A 24,011-nucleotide genomic window follows, 5' to 3' on the forward strand; every position below is an offset into this window, starting at 1 on the left:
CGGTTATAACGAACACGCTTATAATGAACTGACGGATATAACGAACTAACTTTTTAGTCCCGACTATTTGCTGTAGTTATGCTGTATATATGCTTATAACGAACTACGGTAACGTTATAACGAACTAAAAATAGTAGTCCCTTTGAGTTCGTTATAACCGTAGTTTACTGTACTACAAAATGACTTCAAACTTGTTTTGTACTGATCATTTATTGGTTCACCAGATTTGACTCAAAACAACACATTTTTAGTTCATCTTCACTACGGTGGTCAGGCTCGATGACTTGATTGGTTTCGTTTCATCGTACCCGTTGTTCACAATTTCATATCACTGGATTGTCTGGTCCAGACTCGTTTGTTTACCTGGTCATATAGCTGGAATGTTGCTGAGTGCAGCGTTAAACAAGAAATAAAGATACGATTTGTGTGGGAGGAGGTGTCAGTATTAACTGTTCTGAATCAAAGCGTCAGAGACAAACGTTTTGTTTTTCGGGAAAATCAAGTCTTATCTTGTATGCCAAACCCCTAGACTTTGTGACCGCTCGTAGATAGAGCGCCTGCCCCGGCTGTGTCATACCAAAAGACACAAAAAGATGATATTAGTTATTACCCTGCTTCGGCTTAAAGCGGCTAAAACAAGGACTGGTCGACTCGGAGTTTAGCATCCTGTGTCCCAGGCTGTATGTCAAACTGTGTCATGATATTCCAGTGGCCTAGCACTACATAACCGGCAATGTTCTGGACTAGTACAAGCACACACGCACGCACGAACGCGACGTTAAACCTCATCTCACATCACTTGAACTCGATTACTTGCTACATATAAAAACCGAAAGAGGAAGGGTTATTTGTCTCAACATTATTACTTTTTATTTTTTGTCGCTACTCGTATAAATACATGAAAGAACATATCTTTAGTATTACTTCCATGTGTTTCGTTTGTTATCAACTGTTAATCTCAAGGAAGATAGAGTAAGGGAAGCGAGTTTACTTTTCATTATTATCATTATCATTATCATTATTATATAGCGCAGGCATCCAGGTACTAGTGTCTGTCAAAAAGCTTTTTATTATTCCCCGACCAGTTGCATTCCAGTTATCATTCTCAACCCCCTGGTGAGTATACAACCCAAACTGCCTTTGGGATCTAGACGGTTTTTACTACAACCTCACAAACCGGGTACCCATTTCCAGCTGGGTAAATAGGTGCACATTTGAACTGAGTCACTTGCCCAGGGTGACATCACACGTTTTGACACTTGTGTACGTATTCGTGTTTCCACCATCTAGGCATCTACCATCGGACGAGTGGGTTCTTTCGAGTTCACAGGGTGTACGTACTGTACACTAGGGGTAGAGATAACACTGTAAAGACCCGTAAACATTGGCTGAATAACAACCCGGTCACTAGCGGGATACGATTTCAGCACCGGGCTCTTGCTAGCCTGGCGCTGTTGACGGCTTGCCCACTCTGCCACTTATGCAGTGCAACACATTCCATTTAGATTCCATATAGTTGATGCTCTGCTAACAGTAAGCATTATACAACAGTTCATTTCCATTAAACTCCCGTTTGTCATACCACCAGACGGCATTATGTTACATGCCCATATCCGCTTCCATAATGGGATAATTGCAAGACGGTAGTAAATGTTCTGTTGATTAATTCCTTTATGTTCTCTTCATGAGATGCCCCTGGTCATATTTTCCGTAATTTCAATTTTAGAAAACAAATTAGTGGAGGAGTTTACACTAAAAAAACCAACGTTTATATATACATTTGTATACAGTTGTGAGTTAGTATGGTTTTACGCAGCCAATGGCATTTTTCCTGCAATATCTCTGCTGGGCACACCAGCAAGGGGTTTTACACATTGTACCATGTGCGGACTCGAACCTTGTTTCATGTGAACGCATAAACCGCTCGGATGCAACGTGCATCATTATTATTTGTGATGTTAACAACAGCAAATAATGTGGTGTAGTAACAACTTACCTTATCACTAATTTCCACATTCTCTCAAATCAGGTTCAAACACATTTCTTCTTATACCCCGTTCACATGCACAGCATTTACAAACGTAAGTAATTTTACACATGTGTAACTATACATAAGTGTGTATATGTAAATTTAGTATGCATTCACATAAACATCTTAGGGTATGTAAATAAAGTATGTAAATTGTGTAAGGCATACATATTCGTCAGTCTGTTTACGATTTTCAACACAAAACAGGATGTTTACCAATCAAAGTTGAATGAGAAGAGAGTTTCTTCACCGAAAATTTCGCGTGAAGCCACATGTGTTTGATTTAATTTGTACACAAAGTTTTGACTCCTTGAAACCAAAAGAAAACACTGTCTGCTCAACTCTGTATATACGCATAAAAGTTAGCAACTGTTGACAATTTGTTTGGTGTTGGCAAAAGAACAGATATTAATTAGATCATCCTCTTACGTTAACATAAACGTTCACATTGCAACATATACATACAGTGCAAATTTACATTAAATTTTACATTTGCACCTGCTCCAGACATGATGCAATATGCTCCTGGTGTAAATATACACACATGAGTAAACGCGTTCACATGACAAGTATACTCACGTATGTATTTCTACACAGGTATGCACAGATACACTCATATGTATAGAGGCAAATGTGAACGGGGTATTAGGCGTCATTCAAATTTCAAATCAAATACCAAAATGTCTAATATAATGGACATGAAATTGTCTTACCTTTTCTTTCATATCGATACCAAATGAATTCTTATCAGCGTGTTGAAATTAATTTGACATACACCAGTGCCTCTGTTAAATAAACGCCACGTCTGCTTCTGTTCAAGGCGTCTGGAGTGAACGCGCATCAAAATCTCGTGCAACGGAAGTGAGCCACGATTGGTTTAAATCGTCACCATGAGAACACGTGACATGCTGTCGAACACCTGCATGAAATATACAACACTTCAAACCTGATTTGACATTTGTTTATTTAAGCAAACGATTGGGCGGTGGGGTGAAGGCCCTAGTGCTTAAAAGCGTCGGCTCTTCAGGGCCTGAGTTCGATTTTCCACGAGGTGTGGGGTTCTTTCTTGGTGTATCCTAGACTGGGTCTAGGGTCCCTATTGCATTTTAAATGTCCATCTATATATTTAAAAGTTAGAAAGCTCCAAAGCTCAACACCGCTCTCGTGTATTAACTATTCGCCTGTGGAGTAGTGGATAGAGCGTCTGCCTGGAGAGCGGAATGTCGGTGGTTCGCAGCCTGGTTCCCTGGGTATATCCTGCGCTGGCGCTACACTGAGCGCCAGCGCAGCAAACCCAGGGAACCAGGCTGGGTGGTTCGATCCTTTGGCCGCGTCATACCAAAAGAGGTTAAAATGGGGTATTTGTTATCCTGCCTGGCGCTCGGTTTTAAGGAGATAAAACAAGGATTGGTCGGCTCGGAGTCAGTAGTTGTGTCTGAGTAGGGTTTTCACGTTAAACTGCGGCATGGTATATCAGTGGCCAAGTACTTTAAAACTGGTTTTAGTCCGGACTCGTACATAGAAGCCACACGCACACGTGAATGCACGTCGCTCTGTAATAATTACATTGTAAAAATATATGTATAGAGTGAGTATGGTTTTACGCCGCTTTTTGCAATATTCCAGCAATATCACAGCGGGGTACGCCAGAAATGGGCTTCACACATTGTACCCATGTGGGGAATCGAACCCGGGTCTTCTGCGTGACGAGCAAACGCTTTAACCACTAGGCTCCCCCACCGCCCCTATATGTATAGATCAATCAAATAATTTATGTCTGAACGCGAAAGATGCATTGACATATGTTGATAAGTTGTTAATAATCGATATTTCCTTTGTTGTCGCTAGCTCTATTAATGACCTCATGTTGGGGAAGGATGTCTGCGCATTAAGAATATGAAGTTCTCTTAAAGTATTTTCTACATTTTATTTCTTTGATTTGCAGATTTTACACAATTTTAAATGCTAATATCTATGTTTGTCCATCTACTCATATTGCCAGACGATTGCTTGAACATCTAAAGAGAAATAGTAGTAGGCATATAATTTAATTATCACTGTAAGAAACACACAATAAAATAACAGGTTACAGAGACATATTTTGTAGTTGAGTTAGTGAGTGGCAGTATTTCAGCCATATCGTTACGAGAAGTTATATATTAATAAAACATATCTTTAGACCCAATAAGAACCTGTCATCGATGCACAATGCAATTCTCACGTACTGAGTGAATTAAATTTAAAGTCACGTCGGCAATATTTCAGCCATAATTTGACAAGTTATATAAATCTTTTTTAAAAAAAAAGAAAACTGTCATCGAATGACAGCATAAGAACTAGCGATATATCACAGATTGACTTACACCTAGTTGTAGAACATTAAAAGTACGTGATTATTGTGCAACGACACAATATAAAACTGGGGCTATAGATCGCCACCAGACCCGTGAAGATCAGGGGTAGAAAAGGTCTTCAGCAACCCATGCTTGCCGTAAAAGGCGACTAACGGGTTCGGGTGGTTAGACTCGCTGACTTGGTTGAAGCATGTCATCGTATCCCAATTGCGTGGATCGATGCTCATGATGTCAATCACTGGATTGTCTGGTCCCGACTCGATGTTTTACAGACCGTCGTCATATAGCTGGAATATTGCTGAGTGTGGCGTTAAAAAGAAACAGTAGGGTCACCGTTCTAGGGACAAAGAGGACTTACTGTACCTCTGCTACCTGCATGGTTCCCCAGCAGAATTTTCACCTTTTCCTTTGTTACTGGCGATTGTTGAAGGATTAACCGGAGGTTAAACATTTTGTGTTTGAAGAGTGAGTGAGTATGGTTTTACGCCGCTTAGAGCACTATTCCAGCAATATCACGGCGGGGCACACCAGAAATGGGCTTCACACATTGTATCCATGTCGGGAATCGAACCCGGGTCTTCGGCGTGACGAGCGAACGCTTTAACCATAAGGCTACCGGACCGCCCCTTGTGTTTGAAGAAGTCATATCTAGCAATATCTTTGAGTAGCATCCTCTTTATTGATATTTCTGTAGTAATAGGGCCTTTGGATATATCTCATTTCACCCATAAATCACGTTCAAAGTTTAATCTAAAAATAAAGCCAGACATTGTCCTCGTATTTCAGAATCCATATCCTTATGTCCAAGCAGTGGTTAAGATTTCAAACAACAACTTATTCCAAACAATGAGGGGGCACGGGTGGCCCAGTCGTCTAAGGCGCCGTAATTCGCTGTACAGAGTTGCGTCCCTTGGGCACGCCAGAAACCTATGATTGTGAGTTCGAATCCCGGTTCGCCCCGATTATGTTTCTAGGTTTGTCAGCACCATTCCCGTGCTCGTGGGTTTCACCGAAGTGGTAAACGTCTGAGACCTGCATCACTTCGGGCTTTCCTCCTACATTAAGCTGACAGGCCGTGATATAACTGGAATACTGTTCAAAGCGGCGTTAAACCAAACTCACTCACTCACTCACTCCAAACAATGAAAACATGGTTAGCAAGTAACTATGCTCCAAGCTCACTAAAAAAAACAAAAAAAACTCGTGCCTTCATCTCGATTCATCAGATTAGTAACTAGATTATAAAAAATAAATCTTTATTAGTTCTATGAATTACCAATCAATTCCGTTAAAGACGTTTAATACAATTTCTGTGATCAGATCTCCACCAAACTTAATAAGAGAAATGGGGAAACATACATGTAGCGTTCATGGCTCAGATCCATAAAAGATTCACAAATTATCCATCCATCAATGTTCTCTACACTACTCTCGACTAGCTGTTGTCTGCTCGCAAATACACCCTTATATAGTCATCATGCCCTGTCTCACCGTAAAGGTTCCACACACACTACACAAGTAATTGCCTGCCATAAAAATGACATTCTTGCAAGGTGTTAAGGCGGGGGTCTGTCTAGAGATTAGATCTTTTTTTATTAAAACTATGGGCGTGACAACAATGTCATTTTTGTGGCAGACAACTTTTTATCCAACAGTCTGAAGCATAATTGCTATTTTCCAAACACACCTGGGGCAATTGTTTTTTCGATAAGAACCCAGCCCTCCAGAATATCAAATAATCGGCCCCTTATTAATTTAGTTCAGGTGGTAAATGTCTCAGGACAAGAATTCCTTTAAACTTGTGTAAACAAAGTGTAAGTCTTGAATAATAAAAAAGTTACAAATCATTGATACTGCCTATTTAAGAACGACATAAACACTCGAGAAATATGTATATTGCATTTTGTATTATCATGTGACTGTTGAGAATCGGAAAACAACACATGCACGTATTTCAGACTCCATGATTGCATGATTCAGAGAAAGAAAACACTATCCACAAAACTGTATGACAAGACGAAAACAACTTCTCGGTTGTCAACCTTCCATTAATGTTGAGCAATATTCCAGCAGTTCCAGCCATTTTCACAAGAATCGAGCATGTTCTTTCCGCGAAGATTGCAAACGACTCTTGCGCAAAAGTTCTATGACATACAACACTGGCCTTCTCCCAATATCAAGCTGGCGCGTCGTGATTTACACTAAAATATTGAGCAAAGCGCCGTTAAACCAAACTTACTCAATCACAACAGTTAAGCCTCCTAAATCTCGTTGTTTAGACAAACGTAGATAATACAGTGAGAAACTATGATATACCCCATTCCTGGGATTATATTACATAAGGCTTTGGTAAATGTTTATGACGGGCAGATGGTATACGGGCTGACATCATGTCAGTTACAGAAAAGACTTACAGGCCAAAACAACTTTTCCGATCAGACTGCTATAAGGGGGATTTTTTATAATAGGATCGTATGTAGACATGGCTAAGATACAGCAATATTGGGATCAACTCAGTATGTTTCAGAACCATTGTGATTCTATATATGTTGAACATGGAAATGTACACCACTGAGGGGTGAAAGTAGACAATGTACTATGCTAAAAAGTCATATAACATACACTCTTCCACGACACTGAAGAATGCTTGATTCTGATTTGTCAAAATAAGAAGAAAGTCAGGTATGAAAATTCCATTTGATACCTCAAAATTAACATCCCTTTTCACACGAAAACATTGCGTATGAAGACATATAGCCTTCGCATAGAGGCATAAAGCAGTGACGGCCGATAACCCATTAGAACTGTATACGTTCGATATCAGAGTAACAGCCTATGAAACATGATGAAGTATGTTTAAAACACACATTTACCACTATGTCAGGGCCACACAATCTCTCACTCTCTCGTGTCGCACAACGTCGACTCGTCTTAACAACGACGGTTTTCAGCCATAGGTCAATGTCCATGTAGTTCTGTTAGAAATGAGGTTGGTCAGCGGGTTTATATTCACCAGTAAATCATCACGTTAATAGAGAATATAATTACAGATCGGGACGCCTTTCGGTTCCTGCAAGTTGTTAATAGTCACTGTAAACAACTATTATGGCAGCCATGGACAGTGAAGAATGGCGGAAGTAGGTGAAATTCAGCCAAGTTCAGTGTGGTTAGATAGTTATTCTGAGCAAGAAGAGTTATTTCAAACCACGTGGCATAACTGTGATTTAATAAGTTGTGTGAGAAATAAATTAGCAGTATAAATATGCTATGACATTGAATATATTTCTATGGAGGGTTATTTTACAGATTCATTTTGAAAAACAATATATTTTGTAACCAGTATTTTATACTTGTAGAGATTATAAGTACAGTAAACTACGTTTATAACGAACACGCTTATAACGAACTGATCGATATAACGAAATCATTTTTAGTCCCTGCCATTTGTTTCATATATGCTGTATCTCTGCTTATGACGAACTACGGTTATAACGAACTAAAAGTTGTGGTCCCTTTAAGTTCGTTATAACCGTAGTTTACTGTACTTTCACGGATACGAAACAACATGGTTGTGGTGTTCGTTAACTCCACAGCACCAGCGTTAATCGTAAATGTTGTTTAAAGAATACATTGGAGTAACACATATTGCATTTTAGAGATTAGTGACACTGTATACACATGTCAACATGGCAGAGAACGAGGCGGTGATATCACTTGGCACTTAAACATCCACGTTTGTTATCAGAACAAGGTACCGCCAGTATGCAGCTTATGGAGCTAGTCCTAGTGACATGGTACTGGAAGTGAGAATAACAGAACGCATTAACAGGGATGTCCTATATATTTTGTAACCAGTATTTTATACTTGTAGAGATTATAAGTACAGTAAACTACGTTTATAACGAACACGCTTATAACGAACTGATCGATATAACGAACTTAGTTTTTAGTCCCGGCAATTTGTTGTGTATATGCTGTATATATGCTTATAACGAACTACGGTTATTACGAACTAAAATTAGTGGTCCCTTTGAGTTCGTTATAACCGTAGTTTACTGTAATTAATTTTGAACTTGAGTACTATTCTTCTGTATATGTCACTACCTGTGACCTCTTTTAGGCCCTTTGCCCACGGGGGCGGTCGGGTAGCCTAGTGGTTAAAGCGTTCGCTCGTCACGCCGAACACCCGGGTTCGAATCCCGACATGGGTACAATGTGTGAAGCCCACTTCTGGTGTGCCCCGCCGTGCTATCGCTGGAATATTGCTAAAAGCGGCGTAAAACCAAAACTCACTCACTCACCCTTTGCCCACGTGTAAGTACGATTCCAAGAGAGCACCGCTTTCAAAGGGCTCTTGTCTTCATGATAGAATGGAGATAATTTTAAATCTACAGTTGGACTAAATCAAATTTCAAAATACAGTACGTTTACCTAACTATACACAACTTAGAGCGCAACGCCGACAAAATGCACGGTAGTGCAAGTAGTACACGTTACAGGATCTCAAAGGATGCTGAACAGGTGTTCACTCCGGTAGTATGTGCCAGTCTGCAAATTCAGACGGATGTGCACCAACTATACTTTATAAAAGGCTACCTTTCTTACCGTAGAATTCATTCAGTTACGTTGAGTTTAATTATCAACAATACTGACGGGTATATTATTATATTTGTAATAATATCTTTTCCTTAAAATCATTTATGATCGAGTAGCGGTATTATAAACCGTATGTGGTTGGTAACAAAGTCATCTCCTCGGCTGTTTTTCGAAACTTGTTCATCATGTCAGGAACTGACCTACAATTCACATTTTATTATATCTTAGCATTATACGGGGAAATTCGCTGCGTAAAAGTTGTGTCTCTTAGTCGTATCAGCACACACAATGAACGTGGGTTCGAATCCCAGGTATACGCCGATTATGATCCTTGGTCAGTCAGTATCTTAACTGTTGCAGGGCACGGATGGTCCAGCCATCGTACGCGCCGCAATTCGCTGTGCAGAGTTCCTGTTTGTGTCGGCAGAGACCATTATTATGGTGTCTGATGTTAGTGAGTGAGTGAGTGAGTGAGTGAGTGAGTGAGTGAGTTGGGTATAACGCCACTTTTAACAATATTCCAGTTATATCGCGGCGTGTCAGCTTAATGTGGGAGGAAAGCCCGAAGTGATGCAGGTGTCAGACGTTTACCACTTCGGTGGAACCCACGAGCACGGGTATGGTGCTGACAAACATAGAAACATAATCGGGGCGAACCGGGGTTCGAACCCACAATCATAGGTTTCTGGCGTGCCCGAGGGACGCAACTCTGCTCAACGAATCGCGGCGCCTTAGACGACTGGGCCACCCTCTGATGTTAGTAATGTTATGGTACGTTCTGATAAAAGTTCGTCTTGCACGGTTTGTCAAGTTCGATAACCCTTCAACAATTCTTCAGTATCAATATCAAAGACATTTACTTTGTGCGAGGGTGCATCAACGGGGAAAAACGCTTCCAAGGCCCACTTTCGTTCATGTATGAGCTCAACAAGGCAATCTTCTTTCCCGGCATTGATGTCCAACTGTACGGAGCTACACTGTAGTCAGTCTGTAAACAGAGGATCATTAATGAAACGGCGTTTTCGGGAAATTATTGAACAGTGGTATCCTTGTGAATAAAACCCCGCTTAATACCGTAAACGCCCTACAGTGATTTACAGTTGAACCGACGCACAATGAACGTTTGTACCTTTCTGCATGTTGATTCTTGAAACAAGGTGAGGTGAAATGGGGTTTAACATCGCATCCAAGATTATTGCACTAATATAGCGACGTGCATGTACGTGTGTGTGTTTGTGTGGCTGCTTGTACTAGTCCGAACTGATGCCGATTTATAGTGCTAGCTCACTGAGATACCATGCCGCAGTTTAACATGAATATCCCACTCAGACACAGTATACTGACTCCGAGCCGACCAGTCCTTGTTTTAGCCCCTTAATGCCGAGCGCCAGACAGGGTAACAACAAGTACCATCTTTTAATGTGTTTTGGTATGACGCGGCTGGGGATTGAACCCCTGACCTTCACGCTCTCCAGGCGGACGCTCTACCACTAGACCACGGAGGCGGTCCTTGAAACAAGTGTTTATCGTAACATATAAGCCTCAATGATTCTCTGCAAGTTTCTGGTCTCGCAGATTGTAACACTTTTTAGGTGACGTTGGTCGTAGATATTTAAGGGTTTGGTGAAATCAACGAGCCTTACAATACCAAAGTTCACAATCGCGAAACTGGCTCTTCAATTAGAATAAAATTACGGTCACCCGAAAAAAACATATATAACAATATCATTAAACTCCGATGGTGTACTCCTATTCAACACAAGGGCGGAAACCCAGTGGTTAAAGCGTTCGCTCGTCACACCGAAGACCCGGGTTTGATTCCAGACATGGGTACAATGTATGAAGCCCATTTTTCTGGTGTCACCCACCGTGATATAATTGGAATGTTGCTAAAAGCGGCGTAAAACCACATTCATTCACTCACCCGATTCAATACTTCTCTAAGGAACCCTCCTAAGGATGTCGCGTCAGGTGAAACATGGCCGAATTTTGACCAACCAATCTAAATGAAGGCTGCGTGTGTTATTGAGCCAATCAGATTTAAGCATCCTAAAACGATTCGGTTTCATTTGTTCACCACCTCGAGAAGGATATTTCAATTTTAACAAACAAAAAACTCCCTATTGTACAATGGTTCTCCATAATGGTTGCGTATAGAATATCCACAATCGTATATTGATGTGAACTGTACCATTTCCAAATGGAACCATTCCGATTAATTTCGTTTCTTTTAGAAATCAGATATGCTGGTTTGAATACTTTCTTCATTCGTACCGAGGGTTAAGAAACCTCGACGCTGATTGGTTGATTTTAAAGTTCACCTGACGCGACCTCCTTTTGAGGCATCCAAAGATCTTCACGCGGAAAGGTATGTATCGCAGCAAAACATTTGATAATATTACATTGTTTATAACACTGTACGTTATCCATATAATATCCTTACACTCTTATAACGCCCAAACTATGGCGCCGGCACTGGTGGTGTATGCGAATGCACTAAGTGGCTTAGGGCACCAAGGTTATAACACTTGTATAGTTAAAGTATATGTGATATATATTATACATCGGGTAATGTCACCACCATTCGCCGCCAAGGACCCCCTGTTTCCATGTATCCCCCTGTGTGTCACACGAGACATAACCCAACTCACCAGCGTCTGGCAGGGTGTTTTTATTCAGTCGTGATAGTTCACTTTCAACACTTTGTCTGTCTTTACGCTCGTAGGTTGACGCTAATCTGAAAAGTGAGATCTATTCAGGAGCATGGAGTTCCCAGAGCTCTTCTCTTGCCTGTCAGTTCACACAGTGAAAGTAAATAGATCAACACTGTATTATCTGGGGAAATGTAATTGAAAACTTAATTCAATATTTACACATATGTTGGGTTTGGAATTTACATCATCACAGGGCAGTACTCTCCAGTGGTTAAAATAAGTCCCCGTGCAATTCGACTAAAAGGGAATCGGATATTTACAATGTTTTTTTGTAGGTTTTGTTATTCTCTGTGTATATGTAATCTTTATTATATAACCATCTCCTTCCAACTGATCACTTGGTTGATAAGGGATACCAGCATCTGTACCGAATCATCGTATTTAAATGATAACGAAGTTGAAATCCATGTCAATTTACACTGCTCAAGCTTTGAACTATTTTTCTCTTGTTGAATTTATTTACAGGCAACTGTTGCATTAAGGAACAGTTCGATATCGAATGACACTTACGGAATGAGGATGTAAACTCTCACTCTACCCTAAACGTACCATCCCACAGCCCACCCCCCAAAAACCTCACTCACTCAGTCATTCACTTACATTTTATTTTCTTTCTGCCTAGCTTTGTTTTTGACTCACGAACCCCCACCCAAGCAACGAGTTCAAGGGCGGATCCAGCATTTTAAAAAGGGAGGAGTCCAAAATATAAAATCCTTTCTCAGATAATTTTAAAAGGGTGGAGGTCGGATGCGGATCGTGGACACCCCCCATGGATCTGTGTATGGAGTTATTTCAATGTTAAACGTGTTCACATTGCAGAAATTAGATACAATGTTCGATCTTCGTATCTCTTCTCACTTTACCTGAAATGAGGCTTTAACAATGGACACTGACACTTAAATGTTTAAATCAAGTCAGATAGTGCTGATCTAACCCCAAACACCAGGAACATTATGGAATATAATGTAGCTGAGGATATCAGAAACTAACGCTAAATAGGCCGGGAGCAGTATGATTGTTTTGCCAAAGAAAGTTTTGTTGACAGATCAAACCAATAAAAGAAGAATAAAGAAGATGATTTCGAGACGGGGACTCCTTCTCCTCAAAAGACTCATGCTGCAGCACTCATGGGCGACTATGTGTTCCAGGAATTACATAGCGAGAGTCAAGGGAAGGCAACATCGACTATTTTTGAAGCATAAAATCAACCAGGACCCCTTGTCACAGATTGTGTCAAGATTGTGCAGATGGTTGAAGGCGCGAAGATTGTGCAAATGGTTGACGGCGCCACGGTTGTGCAGATGGTTGACGGCGCCAAGATTGTGTAGATGGTTGAAGGCTCAAAGATTGTGTAGATGGTTGACGGCGCCATGGTTGTGTAGATGGTTGACGGCGCCATGGTTGTGCAGATGGTTGACGGCGCCATGGTTGTGCAGATGGTTGACGGCGCCATGGTTGTGCAGATGGTTGAAGGCGCCAAGATTGTGTAGATGGTTGAAGGCGCCAAGATTGTGTAGATGGTTGAAGGCGCCATGGTTGTACAGATGGTTGAAGGCGCCAAGATTGAGTAGATGGTTGACGGCGCAAAGATTGTGCAGATGGTTGAAGGCGCTAAGATTGTGTAGATGGTTGACGGCGCCATGGTTGTACAGATGGTTGAAGGCCCCAAGATTGTGCAGATGGTTGAAGGCGCCATGGTTGTGCAGATGGTTGACGGCGCCGTGGTTGTTTAGATGGTTGACGGCGCCATGGTTGTGCAGATGGTTGACGGCGCCATGGTTGTGCAGATGGTTGAAGGCGCCAAGATTGTGCAGATGTTTGACGGCGCCGTGGTTGTTTAGATGGTTGAAGGCGCCATGGTTGTGCAGATGGTTGACGGCGCCACGGTTGTGCAGATGCTTGACGGCGCCATGGTTGTGCAGATGGTTGACGGCGCCATGGTTGTGCAGATGCTTGACGGCGCCACGGTTGTGCAGATGCTTGACGGCGCCATGGTTGTGCAGATGGTTGAAGGCGCCAAGATGGTGTAGATGGTTAACGGCGCCAAGATTGTGCAGATGGTTGACGGCGCCGTGGTTGTGGAGATGGTTGACGGTGCCAAGATTGTGCAGATGGTTGACGGCGCCATGGTTGTGGAGATGGTTGACGGTGCCAAGATTGTGCAGATGGTTGAAGGCGCCAAGATTGTGTAGATTGTTGACGGCGCCATGGTTGTACAGATGGTTGAAGGCGCCAAGATTGAGTAGATGGTTGACGGCGCTAAGATTGTGCAGATGGTTGACGGCGCCATGGTTGTGCAGATGGTTGACGGCGCCACGGTAGTGCAGATGCTTGACGGCGCCATGGTTGTGCAGATGGTTGAAGGCGCCAAGATTGTGCAGATGGTTGAAGGCGCCAAGATTGTGCAGATGGTTGACGGCGCCAAGATTGTGCAAATGGTTGACGGCGCCACGGTTGTGCAGATGGTTGACGGCGCCATGATTGTACAGATGTTTCATCCAAGAATATCCAGACCATTTCAAGGTTGTATCAACAATATATTTCTGTCCAGTACCTTGAGCGTGTGGACGGACTGGAGATTGTTACGGACACCGAAAAAACAGACAGTCTTACAGAATCAATCAGAGAAAAACGTAGCAGGAGTCTAAGGAGAAGGTTCAAACTGGGCCACTTCCCCAAGTAACTGGCAAAGCTTCCGGCGAATTTGTGAGAACAAAACTGAGTTCTTTCCATTTCTAATTGAACAAGTTATTTCAAAAGAATAGGAGGGGAAACAGGTTTACAGTTCTCTTGAGTCGTCACATCACCTGAAACGTCAAGAGCAGTGCTCACACGAAGGAGCTGGTGTTGCCTCTATCTGCTGCTGAACATAGTGGGCCCAGGAAGGCGAGGATTAGGACTGCTGGCACAGGTGGTGTCGTTATAATGATAACAAACGTCCAGCAGATACTAGTTGATAAAGCATGGTAATTATTTGGCGTAGTCAAGAAAACCAGATATAGCTGCAATTGAAACTGGAACCACTTTAGGCCCACGGGAAAGAAAGGCATTGTCACTATGTCATGTTCTAATAGTTGCGATGTCACTCCATTCTTTGCTGGGAAGGAAGAAAACCGCTTGGATATCGAAATGTATTTTTTGAAGTCAGCAATGAATTCCTTGCACTGAAAGACTCCCCGAAAGATGCACTTTTAGATTGACATTTTTAGAAGCTGGTAAGTAACAGTAAACGCAAAATATGTTTATGGATGGCAACTTCTTCAACATATTGTATTATGATGCAGTGATTCGGTATAGATCCTTATACCGTTGTCAAGTAAGAGTCAAGAGATCTATACCGAAACGCCTAATCATAATAGAATAAAGAACTTGTTATCCATACACATATCTTGCCTTAACTGTCCCCGAAAGATGTTTCTGATAATACAAGGCAATTCCTTGGGTGGTTTGTCGCACTTATGCATGACATAACTCGTGTGTCTTGGAAGGTCATTGAATCTTTTCAAGAGGATTTAGTCCCAATGAAACATTTGACCCACATCGAATGCACCAAAACAGCACACACTGCATGTAACATTTCAAGGTAAATGTATAGGGACCTGTGCTTGATAAACGTCCCACACTACGAGCCTTGCAAATTAGGGTTGGGAGAGGACATGTTTGGTCAGAGCACATGTACAGTGATACAATGCACCTGTAGACAGTCTTGAACAGGGGTTTGTGACATGGTTCATTCCACGACGGCGTTGATCGTTGCTCATGATATCAATCCGTGGTTCCACTGATCCAGGCTCGATTATTGACACGACGACCAGCACATGCTGTGAAATGTTCTAAGTTTGAGAATCATGTATGACACGACTTAGTTTTGCAATGGTATTCCTATTGCGTGGATCGATGCTCATGATGTCAATCACTAAATAGTTTGATCCAGACTCGATTATTTATAGATCGGCGTCATACTGCTGGAATATTGCGGCGTTAAACAAAAAACAAAAAACAAAACAATCGCCTGTACAGTTATATGGTTTCACGAAGAAAAGGCATGTTAGGGTAAGTTTGTTACCACTTATTAACCAATCGCAATCGAATATTCTCCGAGGTCAGGGTAGTATGAGTATAATGTCTGTTGACAACCATTCTAAGGATCAGTGCCGATAAACTGACGTCAGTTTGCCGATTCTAATTATAATGTCTACGTTTTACCGAAAAAATGTAAAAAATAAATAACGCGTAACTATCGATACATGCTATTTTAAAGCATACCACAGACAATATTGCTTACTGATCGTGATTGTTGACATACGGTAACAATTTCCAAATATGGAATTGACTTCCCTTGATTGCACGTTCCAGTCATGTCAATATTGCGCGAACATGCACGAGTATTGATCAGAGATCTGTCGGCTGTATTCTGTAACGTTGCGAAACAAAATCAAAACGCATTATCCCTGCGCCGTCAGTGAGTTTGCGGTATACAACCAATTAAACGTTTAATCTGTAACAACACATCTCTTAATTCCAATCGAAGAATGGTTGTCTACTTGACACTTATACTGAATTATGTCCTGTTTCATACACTAGATGCTAATGCGGTCGGTTCCAAATTAAAACAAGAGGTATGTATCTACGCTGCAGTGGGACTACATTAATTTTCAAAACAGTAGGTTTATCTCCTTATCAACTACAGCGGTCCTCCTAATTAACGTCAGGGAACGCCAGGGCAACGCCAGGGCAACGCCAGGGGACACCCGGGAGAATAATACTAAATAATAAAGTTTTATGGGGTTTTTGGTGTTCTTCCGGACGTCTGATGATACCCCCCGGACGCTCCAGAATGTTACCGGGCGTTAAATAGTAGTACCCAGCTACTGTGATATGATAGGATCAATGCTCCGTAACTTCCTTTGAGTGGTATAGTATGGAAACGCATGAAGCCTGTCAGTGCGTTTGTGCTGTCTCGTTCCCTTCTAATTTCCGGGGGCGGTGGGTAGTCTAGTGGTTAAGCGTTCGCTCGTCACGCCGAAGACTCGAGTTCGATTCTCAACATTGGTACAATGTGTCCCCCGATTTGATATTGCTGGAATACTGCTAAAATCGACATAAAACAATACTCATTTACCCACTCACTCTAACTTAGGTATCATAAGGATATGATCTTCAATGTGCTGTAAATAATATTATATTTTCTATCCCACCGAATGTTTGACTCACCATCGGTGTTTATATTCAATTGCAACCTTTCACCATCAGCCCTCGGGGTTCGAGGAGATACCACGCATGCGTAAAGGATCAGACACACAGTCCAAGACACCCAGATCCATTTGTGCTACTGGACGGTTGATATTAAACGGTGGTCAGCACATATAGCCACATACATGCTTGATGGCGATCGAAACGTCTGTAGGATGGCCGCTGCTGGCTGATTCTCGGGAGTACTGCTGCAGCTGCCCACAAATGCGAGGGTTTTACGACCAAATAAGGTTATTGATATCTTATGTTTCCAAGAACCTTGTAAGAGAAGTTCTTGAAGTTGTCATCTGGTCTGGCATGAAACCAAGTTTTCTACAGAATCTCTCCCAACTGATAAATGTTTCATGGCGTATGACGTGGTCCGAATAATAGGCTTCGTAAATCTCATTTGCAGCTGATGTCCTTCCAGCAGGAAGATTCAACAACGTTACAATACGGGATAAATACAGCTAATTACTGACTCGAATTTGCGAACTTAGAACATAACACGTAGCAGTGAGCCGTCTTCACGTACACCCCATTGATTAATGACACTGAATAGGTTCCCCATCGTACATGTAGACAGATTGAATCCATACTTCAATTCCGCATGAAAGTATTTCAGGATTGCATGAATCATTATCTAATGTATTGCGTTGAAGGAATTTGGTGTATTGAATACCAGTAATAATGCAGTGAGTGGTGAGAGAACCAGTCTGTCATATTGGAATCTGAAATGGATTTTATGGTATTTCTATTACCACTGGCACTATAGCACCTCCACCACAAACCAATGCCAGTTCAATCCGGGCGATGGGATAGTGGTTAAGCTTTCATTCGTCACGCCTAAGACCCGGGTTCGAATCCCAACATTTCTGTCATTCATGAATTGTGTAAACTTTCCATTGCCATAAAATACTCACAGGAAGTGTTATTAAATCCGGCTACCTAACCAATCCATCCTAACGAGGAGGCAAATGAACGTTACCAATCAAACCTAATGACGAGGAAGATGTATTAAACGTTACCAATCCTTCGTAATGACGAAGAGTATATATATGTTGAACGTTGCCAATCTGTGGTAATAGCGAGGAGGATGTGTTAAATGTTTAGCTTACCAATTCGTAGTACCGACGAGGGGTATGTGGTGAGACTTACCAATCCGTCGTAATAACGAGGAGTATGTGGTGAGCGTTGCCAATCCGTCGTAATAACGAGGAGTATCTGCTGAGATTTACCAATCCGTCGTAATAACGAGGCGTATGTGGAGCCTTACCAATCCGTCGTAAGAACGAGGAGTATGTGGAGCGTTGCCAATCCGTCATAATAACGAGGAGTATGTGCTGAGCGTTACCCACCCGTCGTAAAAACGAGGAGTATGTGCTGAGCGTTACCAATCCGTCGTAATAACGAGGAGTATGTGCTGAGCCTCAGCAATCCGTCTTAAAAACGAGGAGTATGTGCTGAGCGTTACCACGTCGTTATAACGAGGAGGATGTATTGAACGTTGCCAATCAGTCGTTATGACGAGGAGTATGTGACCGTTACCAATATACCACTTACTCCCTTAAACGTGGACTACTTTAGTTGCCAACCTTTACAGTAGGTTGGCCAGGTTTGTTTTTCATTTATTAGTTGTGAAGACATTCCATGATGTAGTCGGAGACATAAGACTCAGGACAACAAAGTCACAACGCCAAGGTTCATAATTCAGGTGAAACTGTCTTCGAATCTTTTCAATAAGAAAAGTATCAGTATTAACTAAAAACGTATAATCACTGGGAATAGTCCTTAGACACTTTGCGGCACTGTAGGTGTATGCATGTGACAATACAAAGTAACTTTGGACGACAATGTTCTAACACCTGAATAGTTAGAGTATATATGATTTATACACCGTGGTAATGTCACCATCATTCATCCCGCGTGCGTTAAGGACCCTCTGTTTCCATGTATCCCCCTGTGTGTCACACGAGACATAACCCAACTCACCAGCGTCTGGCAGGGTGTTTTTATTCAGTCGTGATAGTTCACTTTCAACACTTTGTCTGTCTTTACGCTCGTAGGTTGACGCTAATCTGAAGAGTGAGATGTATTCAGGAGCATGGAGTTCCCAGAGCTCTTCTCTTGCCTGTCTGTTCACACAGTGAAAGTAAGTAGATCAACACTGTATTATCTGGGGAAATGTAATTGAAAACTCGCTTAGACACATTTAGGCTTCATAATTCCCATTACTACACGTGTATGTGCGTAACACAGAATGATAACCACATACACCTGCAGTGTGTTAGTAATATTCTTCATACTACCCTGAACGGTTTATGCCCGCCGAACGCTATTTTCACACTTTCAGATCAACTATGTCGTGTCTTCACTTCTAGCGGTCAACTATTTATGTCCATGGACACAACGTACGTCCAAAAACCTCAAGGCTGATCTCACCGACAGGTGTTGGGGTAACATATGACTTCGTTCGGTACTTCTGTCACAATTTATTGGTGGGTTTGGCCTTCCTCTATTTATATACCAGATACATGTACACAGTCCTTTGGTACAGATGTTGCAACGCTCAAGATACACCTGAATGAGTTTCAGCTTCCGCTTTCCTTCTGAACACTCCTTCCTCTGGAAGCCTTGCTTCTCTCTAATTCGGGGCGGTCGGGTAGCCTAGTGGTTAAAGCGTTCGCTCGTCACGCCGAAGACCCGGGTTCGATTCCCGTCATGGGTACAATGTGTTAAGCCCATTTCTGGTGTCCCCCGCCGTGATATTGCTGGAATATAGCTAAAAGCGCCGTGAAACCATACTCACTCACTCAGTCTCTCTAATTCAGTAATCCATCTTTATTAACAGAACATAACAGTTTTATTTAACTTGGACCATTCCATGATCCCTCATCACAACATTACATGATTTACAGTCAGATCACTAGTTTCTACCTTTCAGACATGTTTGCTCACCATTGATGTTTGTTTAACAGATTGTCAGGCTATACTCAATTGCAACCTTTCACCATCAGCCCTCGGGGTTGAGGAGATACCACGCATGCGTAAAGGATCAGACACACAGCCCAAGACACCCAGATCCATTTGTGCTATTGGACGGTTGATATTAAACGGTGGTCAGCACATATAGCCACATACATGCTTGATGGCGATCGAAACGTCTGTAGGATGGCCGCAGCTGGTTGATTCTCGGGAGTACTGCTGCGGCTGGCTACAAATGCGAGGGTTTTACGACCAAATAAGGTTATTGATATCTTATGTTTCCAAGAACCTTGTAAGAGAAGTTCTTGAAGTTGTCATCTGGTCTGGCACGAATCCAAGTTTCTACAGAATCTCACAACTGATAAATGTTTAATGGGGTATGGCGTGGTCCGAAAATTAGGCTTCGTAAATCTCATTTGCAGCTGATGTGATTCCACCTTATGTGAACGTTTCATGCACGTCACTAAAAGTTTTACAATTGAGCCTCAGTTTTGGTTTTAGTGGCGTGCATGGCAGGTTAAATATATAAACTTGAAAGGTGAATGGTATTCACGTTTTCTATTGGGGTCGAGTGTCCTCGGAGAAATTGGGACAGAATAAGTTTGTTTGTTGTTTAACGCCGCACTCAAATATATTCTAGCTCTAAGTCGGTGCCCTGCAAATAATATCCAGTGATTAATATTATGAGCAATGTCCCAGGTTGCCAGGATACGATGCCACGCTATGCACCAACTCACAGAGCCTGACCACCCTCTCCGAGCTGGAATCCCAGTCTGGTCCAGAGTCGGTTATTTACAGACCACCGTCATATAGCTGGAATATTGTGGCGTTAAACAACAAACAATAAAGCCCAGAGGCTTTTGATGAACTAATGTAGTGAACATAATGATCCTTCCCTAATACTTAAATATTCACATTGATCGTCTACCTGGCCTTGTACATTTTTTTTCACGACCCTCCCTAAAAGACCAAATGCAAAAGCACTTTTTTATTGTAAAATTCCCATTTTAGTCATGACCCTCCCCAAATAGGTGTTATTATTTTATAACCCTCCCCTTGGGACTGTCATATTTTTTAGTGACCTTCCCCTGATTCCCACTGACCCCCCTGATCGTTGCTTGCCTCCCTGTTCTCATCAACTGAACATGCATTGTCTCTACTCCACATCAAGAGCAGGTTCTGAGTTCATAACAATCATTATGACAATAATAGCACACACGGGGAATGTGCTCAAATGTCCAATGTCCATATTCTGACTTGTTTCAGAATTTGTAATTAACACCCTCGTGAAAGTGTGACATTATCGTCAATTCTGGTATGCAGTAATTGCTAAACTCATTCACATCAGAAATATTGAACTAGATGCACATACAGTGGCGTTTGAGACTTTGTGCCCAACGTACAGGTGCCAATTGCCCCAGCAACCTAGCCCCAAGACTAACATCTATTCCCTGAAATGAACATATCTTACAGAAAAAAAACAGTTGTTAAATTACGTTAATAAAATATAACACAAAGGAGCCCAAGAGTCTCTCTTCATATTCAGCCTGATACTGCAGTAATCTAGACTTGCCTACTATTATAGATTTGCACGGGCTGTTTGTGATATATTTGTTTCAGGGTCTGTATGACAGACTAACCCCCTTCGAACAACCATTTGCTTGTCTGATCAAGCTTACTAACCTAGATCAGTGTAGCATAAAAAATATTTTCTTTTCTCATTCCACGGAAGGAATCAATTACAATATTTGGAAGTAATAATGAAAATGGGCAGCCAGTAAACCCCCCTGAACATTGACGGTTTAATTCAGGCACCTTCACAATCAGATTGAAAGAGAAACAAGAATCAATAATGACACGCAGAAAGCAAAACGCCTGTTTGTACAATCGCAGGTTTGTGAGATATTTTTTCCATTTTTTTTGCAGATGTAGTGATGGTAGAGCTGCGATGTATCAGAAGCCGTGTTTACCGAGAACGCTATAACATGAGCTTCCTTAAATCATTCAATACATCGAACAGAACGTGTATGATCCCGACGATAGAGCCAGAAGCTGGATTCGTGCTCACAATGCGTAGTGTTAAATTAGCGCAATGTTCCAGAGGGGGGACTCCGGACTCCAGTCTTAGAGATCGGATTTCATCTTCCTGGGTGTAACGTTGCCATGACGAGCACGTGATCAGTCATATGTGTCAGCTCACTGAGGGATTAATGCAAGTTCCCGGAAGATGAGTTTAAATTATTGAGTTAGAGGAACACGTTGTGCTTCCTGTATGCTAATAGATCGATCTGGGGAGCGATAATTATCACAGCAGCCGGTAGGACGATGGGCGAATGTCGTGCCGGACGCCCATTCATCCGTAGATCAAATCAAAATACTTAGTGAAATGCTCCTCGCTGTTCTCTGTCAGGGCAAAGCCTGCTGAAAAGGAAATTAATTTCATGTCTTTAGTGGTATAAGTCAAACGACAGGTCGGGTTATTTATAGGAAGTATGTATTGGTAAATACACGTTGAGACATCGATTTGTGCTGGTAGTGTCATATGTTAGGGTTTCTTTGCAACCACAGCCATACGCACAAACCCCAGCTTAACAGGACGTAAATCAGCGTGTAGTTAGATCGGATGTAGACACGCGAGAACTGACCGCAAGCGCCGCCATCTTAATACAATACCGGATATAAATACAAACCGCTGTGTGATCAAGATAATGAAACGTGAAATAATGAGTGGGTGAGGTGTGTTTAACGCTGATTTAAACAGTATGTCTGTATCTCGGCGTGTCAGATGGATGTCGAAAGAACGCTGAAAATGGTACAGTCGTAGACGTTTGCATCTTTGGTAAAAACCTCGAGTATGGCGCTGACAGACAAAGGAATATAATCGGGGCGGATGTTGGGTTCGAACCTAGGACTGACTGGTCCTGACCAAGGGACGGAACTCTGCACAGATAGATGCGGCGCTTTTTCAGCTGCACCACCTCAAATATGAACACAAAAAACAAAACAAAAATGCCAGCGTCTATTAATATATGATGCTATTTTTCATGTATCAGACATGTCCCGATTGGTGCCTGGAGCTGGAGTGAGTGAGAATGGTTTAACGCCGCTTTTAGCAATATTCCCGCAATATCACGGCGGGGGGACACCAGAAAATGGGCTTCACACATTGTACCTATGTGGGAAATCGAACCCGGGTCTTCGGCGTGACGAGCGAACGCTTTAACCACTAGGCTACCCGACCGCCCCTACTCAGCTGGATGTATAGTCTTAGTGTAAACGTTACCTCATAAAGTAAGTTAAGCCATTAAGTATGTGACAAGCGGTAATATTTAGTGCATAATTTGAATAAATGCAATCACTGCAGGCATGCTGCCTCGTCTCTGGACCCGTTATTCCCTGTGCAGAGTTACGTCCCTTAGCCGTGCACGTGGCCTTGGTCATTATGTTGCTCTTGTTCGTAGATTTCCACAAAGTCTACTACCTGCGTAATGTTGGTCTGCCCTTGAACACTGACGTCGAGGATACAACTGATATGCTGTTCAATGCGGCGAATAACTCACTCACTCTAGTTTTATATATGTAGCTCCTTCCCCGACTAATCCAAAATAGCTGGAGCTGATGTATATAGAAAATCTCACCCGAGTGTCTTTTGATATCAAATATATCAACACGAGTTGATAAAAGTGGAAAAATTCCGAGGCTTGCCGAGGATTTTTGCCACTTTTATCAATGAGTGTTGATATATTTGATATCAAAAGACACGAGGGTGAGATTTTATTTATCATCCAACATCATTCTTTCAACTTTTTCAATTTGTAGACAGTAATTAGCAGTGTCTGCAGTGTAAAAAGTACTGCAAACAGCTTCAGTAGCAGAGCCATTAGTGATGTCATTTGATTGTGACGTCATGGTTACCAGTGACGTCACAATGGTCTGCAATGCATTGTGATGTAATTTCATTGCAGCGATATCTACAGTGTAGATATCGCTTGATCTCATCCAAGCGATATCTCCTGTGGGAGCTAGTTTTGGATGATAAATCCTATTTCAGTGATGGCGGAGTGCTGCGCGGCCTTCATCCAACACTACGTTTAGTTTCAG

The 24,011-nt window shown here is 42.0% G+C and overlaps 1 protein-coding gene across 1 annotated transcript; it reads right to left on the minus strand.

The window, feature by feature from the left end:
• Nucleotides 1–13,033: 13,033 nt before the first annotated feature.
• On the minus strand, nucleotides 13,034–14,191 carry LOC125380946 (histidine-rich glycoprotein-like). Its single transcript, XM_048396721.1, has one exon. It carries the CDS (start codon nucleotides 14,189–14,191, stop codon nucleotides 13,034–13,036), a length of 1,158 nt encoding a protein of 385 aa, XP_048252678.1.
• Nucleotides 14,192–24,011: the final 9,820 nt, after the last annotated feature.

Source organism: Haliotis rufescens, unplaced genomic scaffold (genome assembly GCF_023055435.1).
Source record: "Haliotis rufescens isolate VD_foot unplaced genomic scaffold, xgHalRufe1.0.p SCAF_16, whole genome shotgun sequence".
Taxonomy (NCBI): Eukaryota; Metazoa; Mollusca; class Gastropoda; order Lepetellida; family Haliotidae; genus Haliotis; species Haliotis rufescens.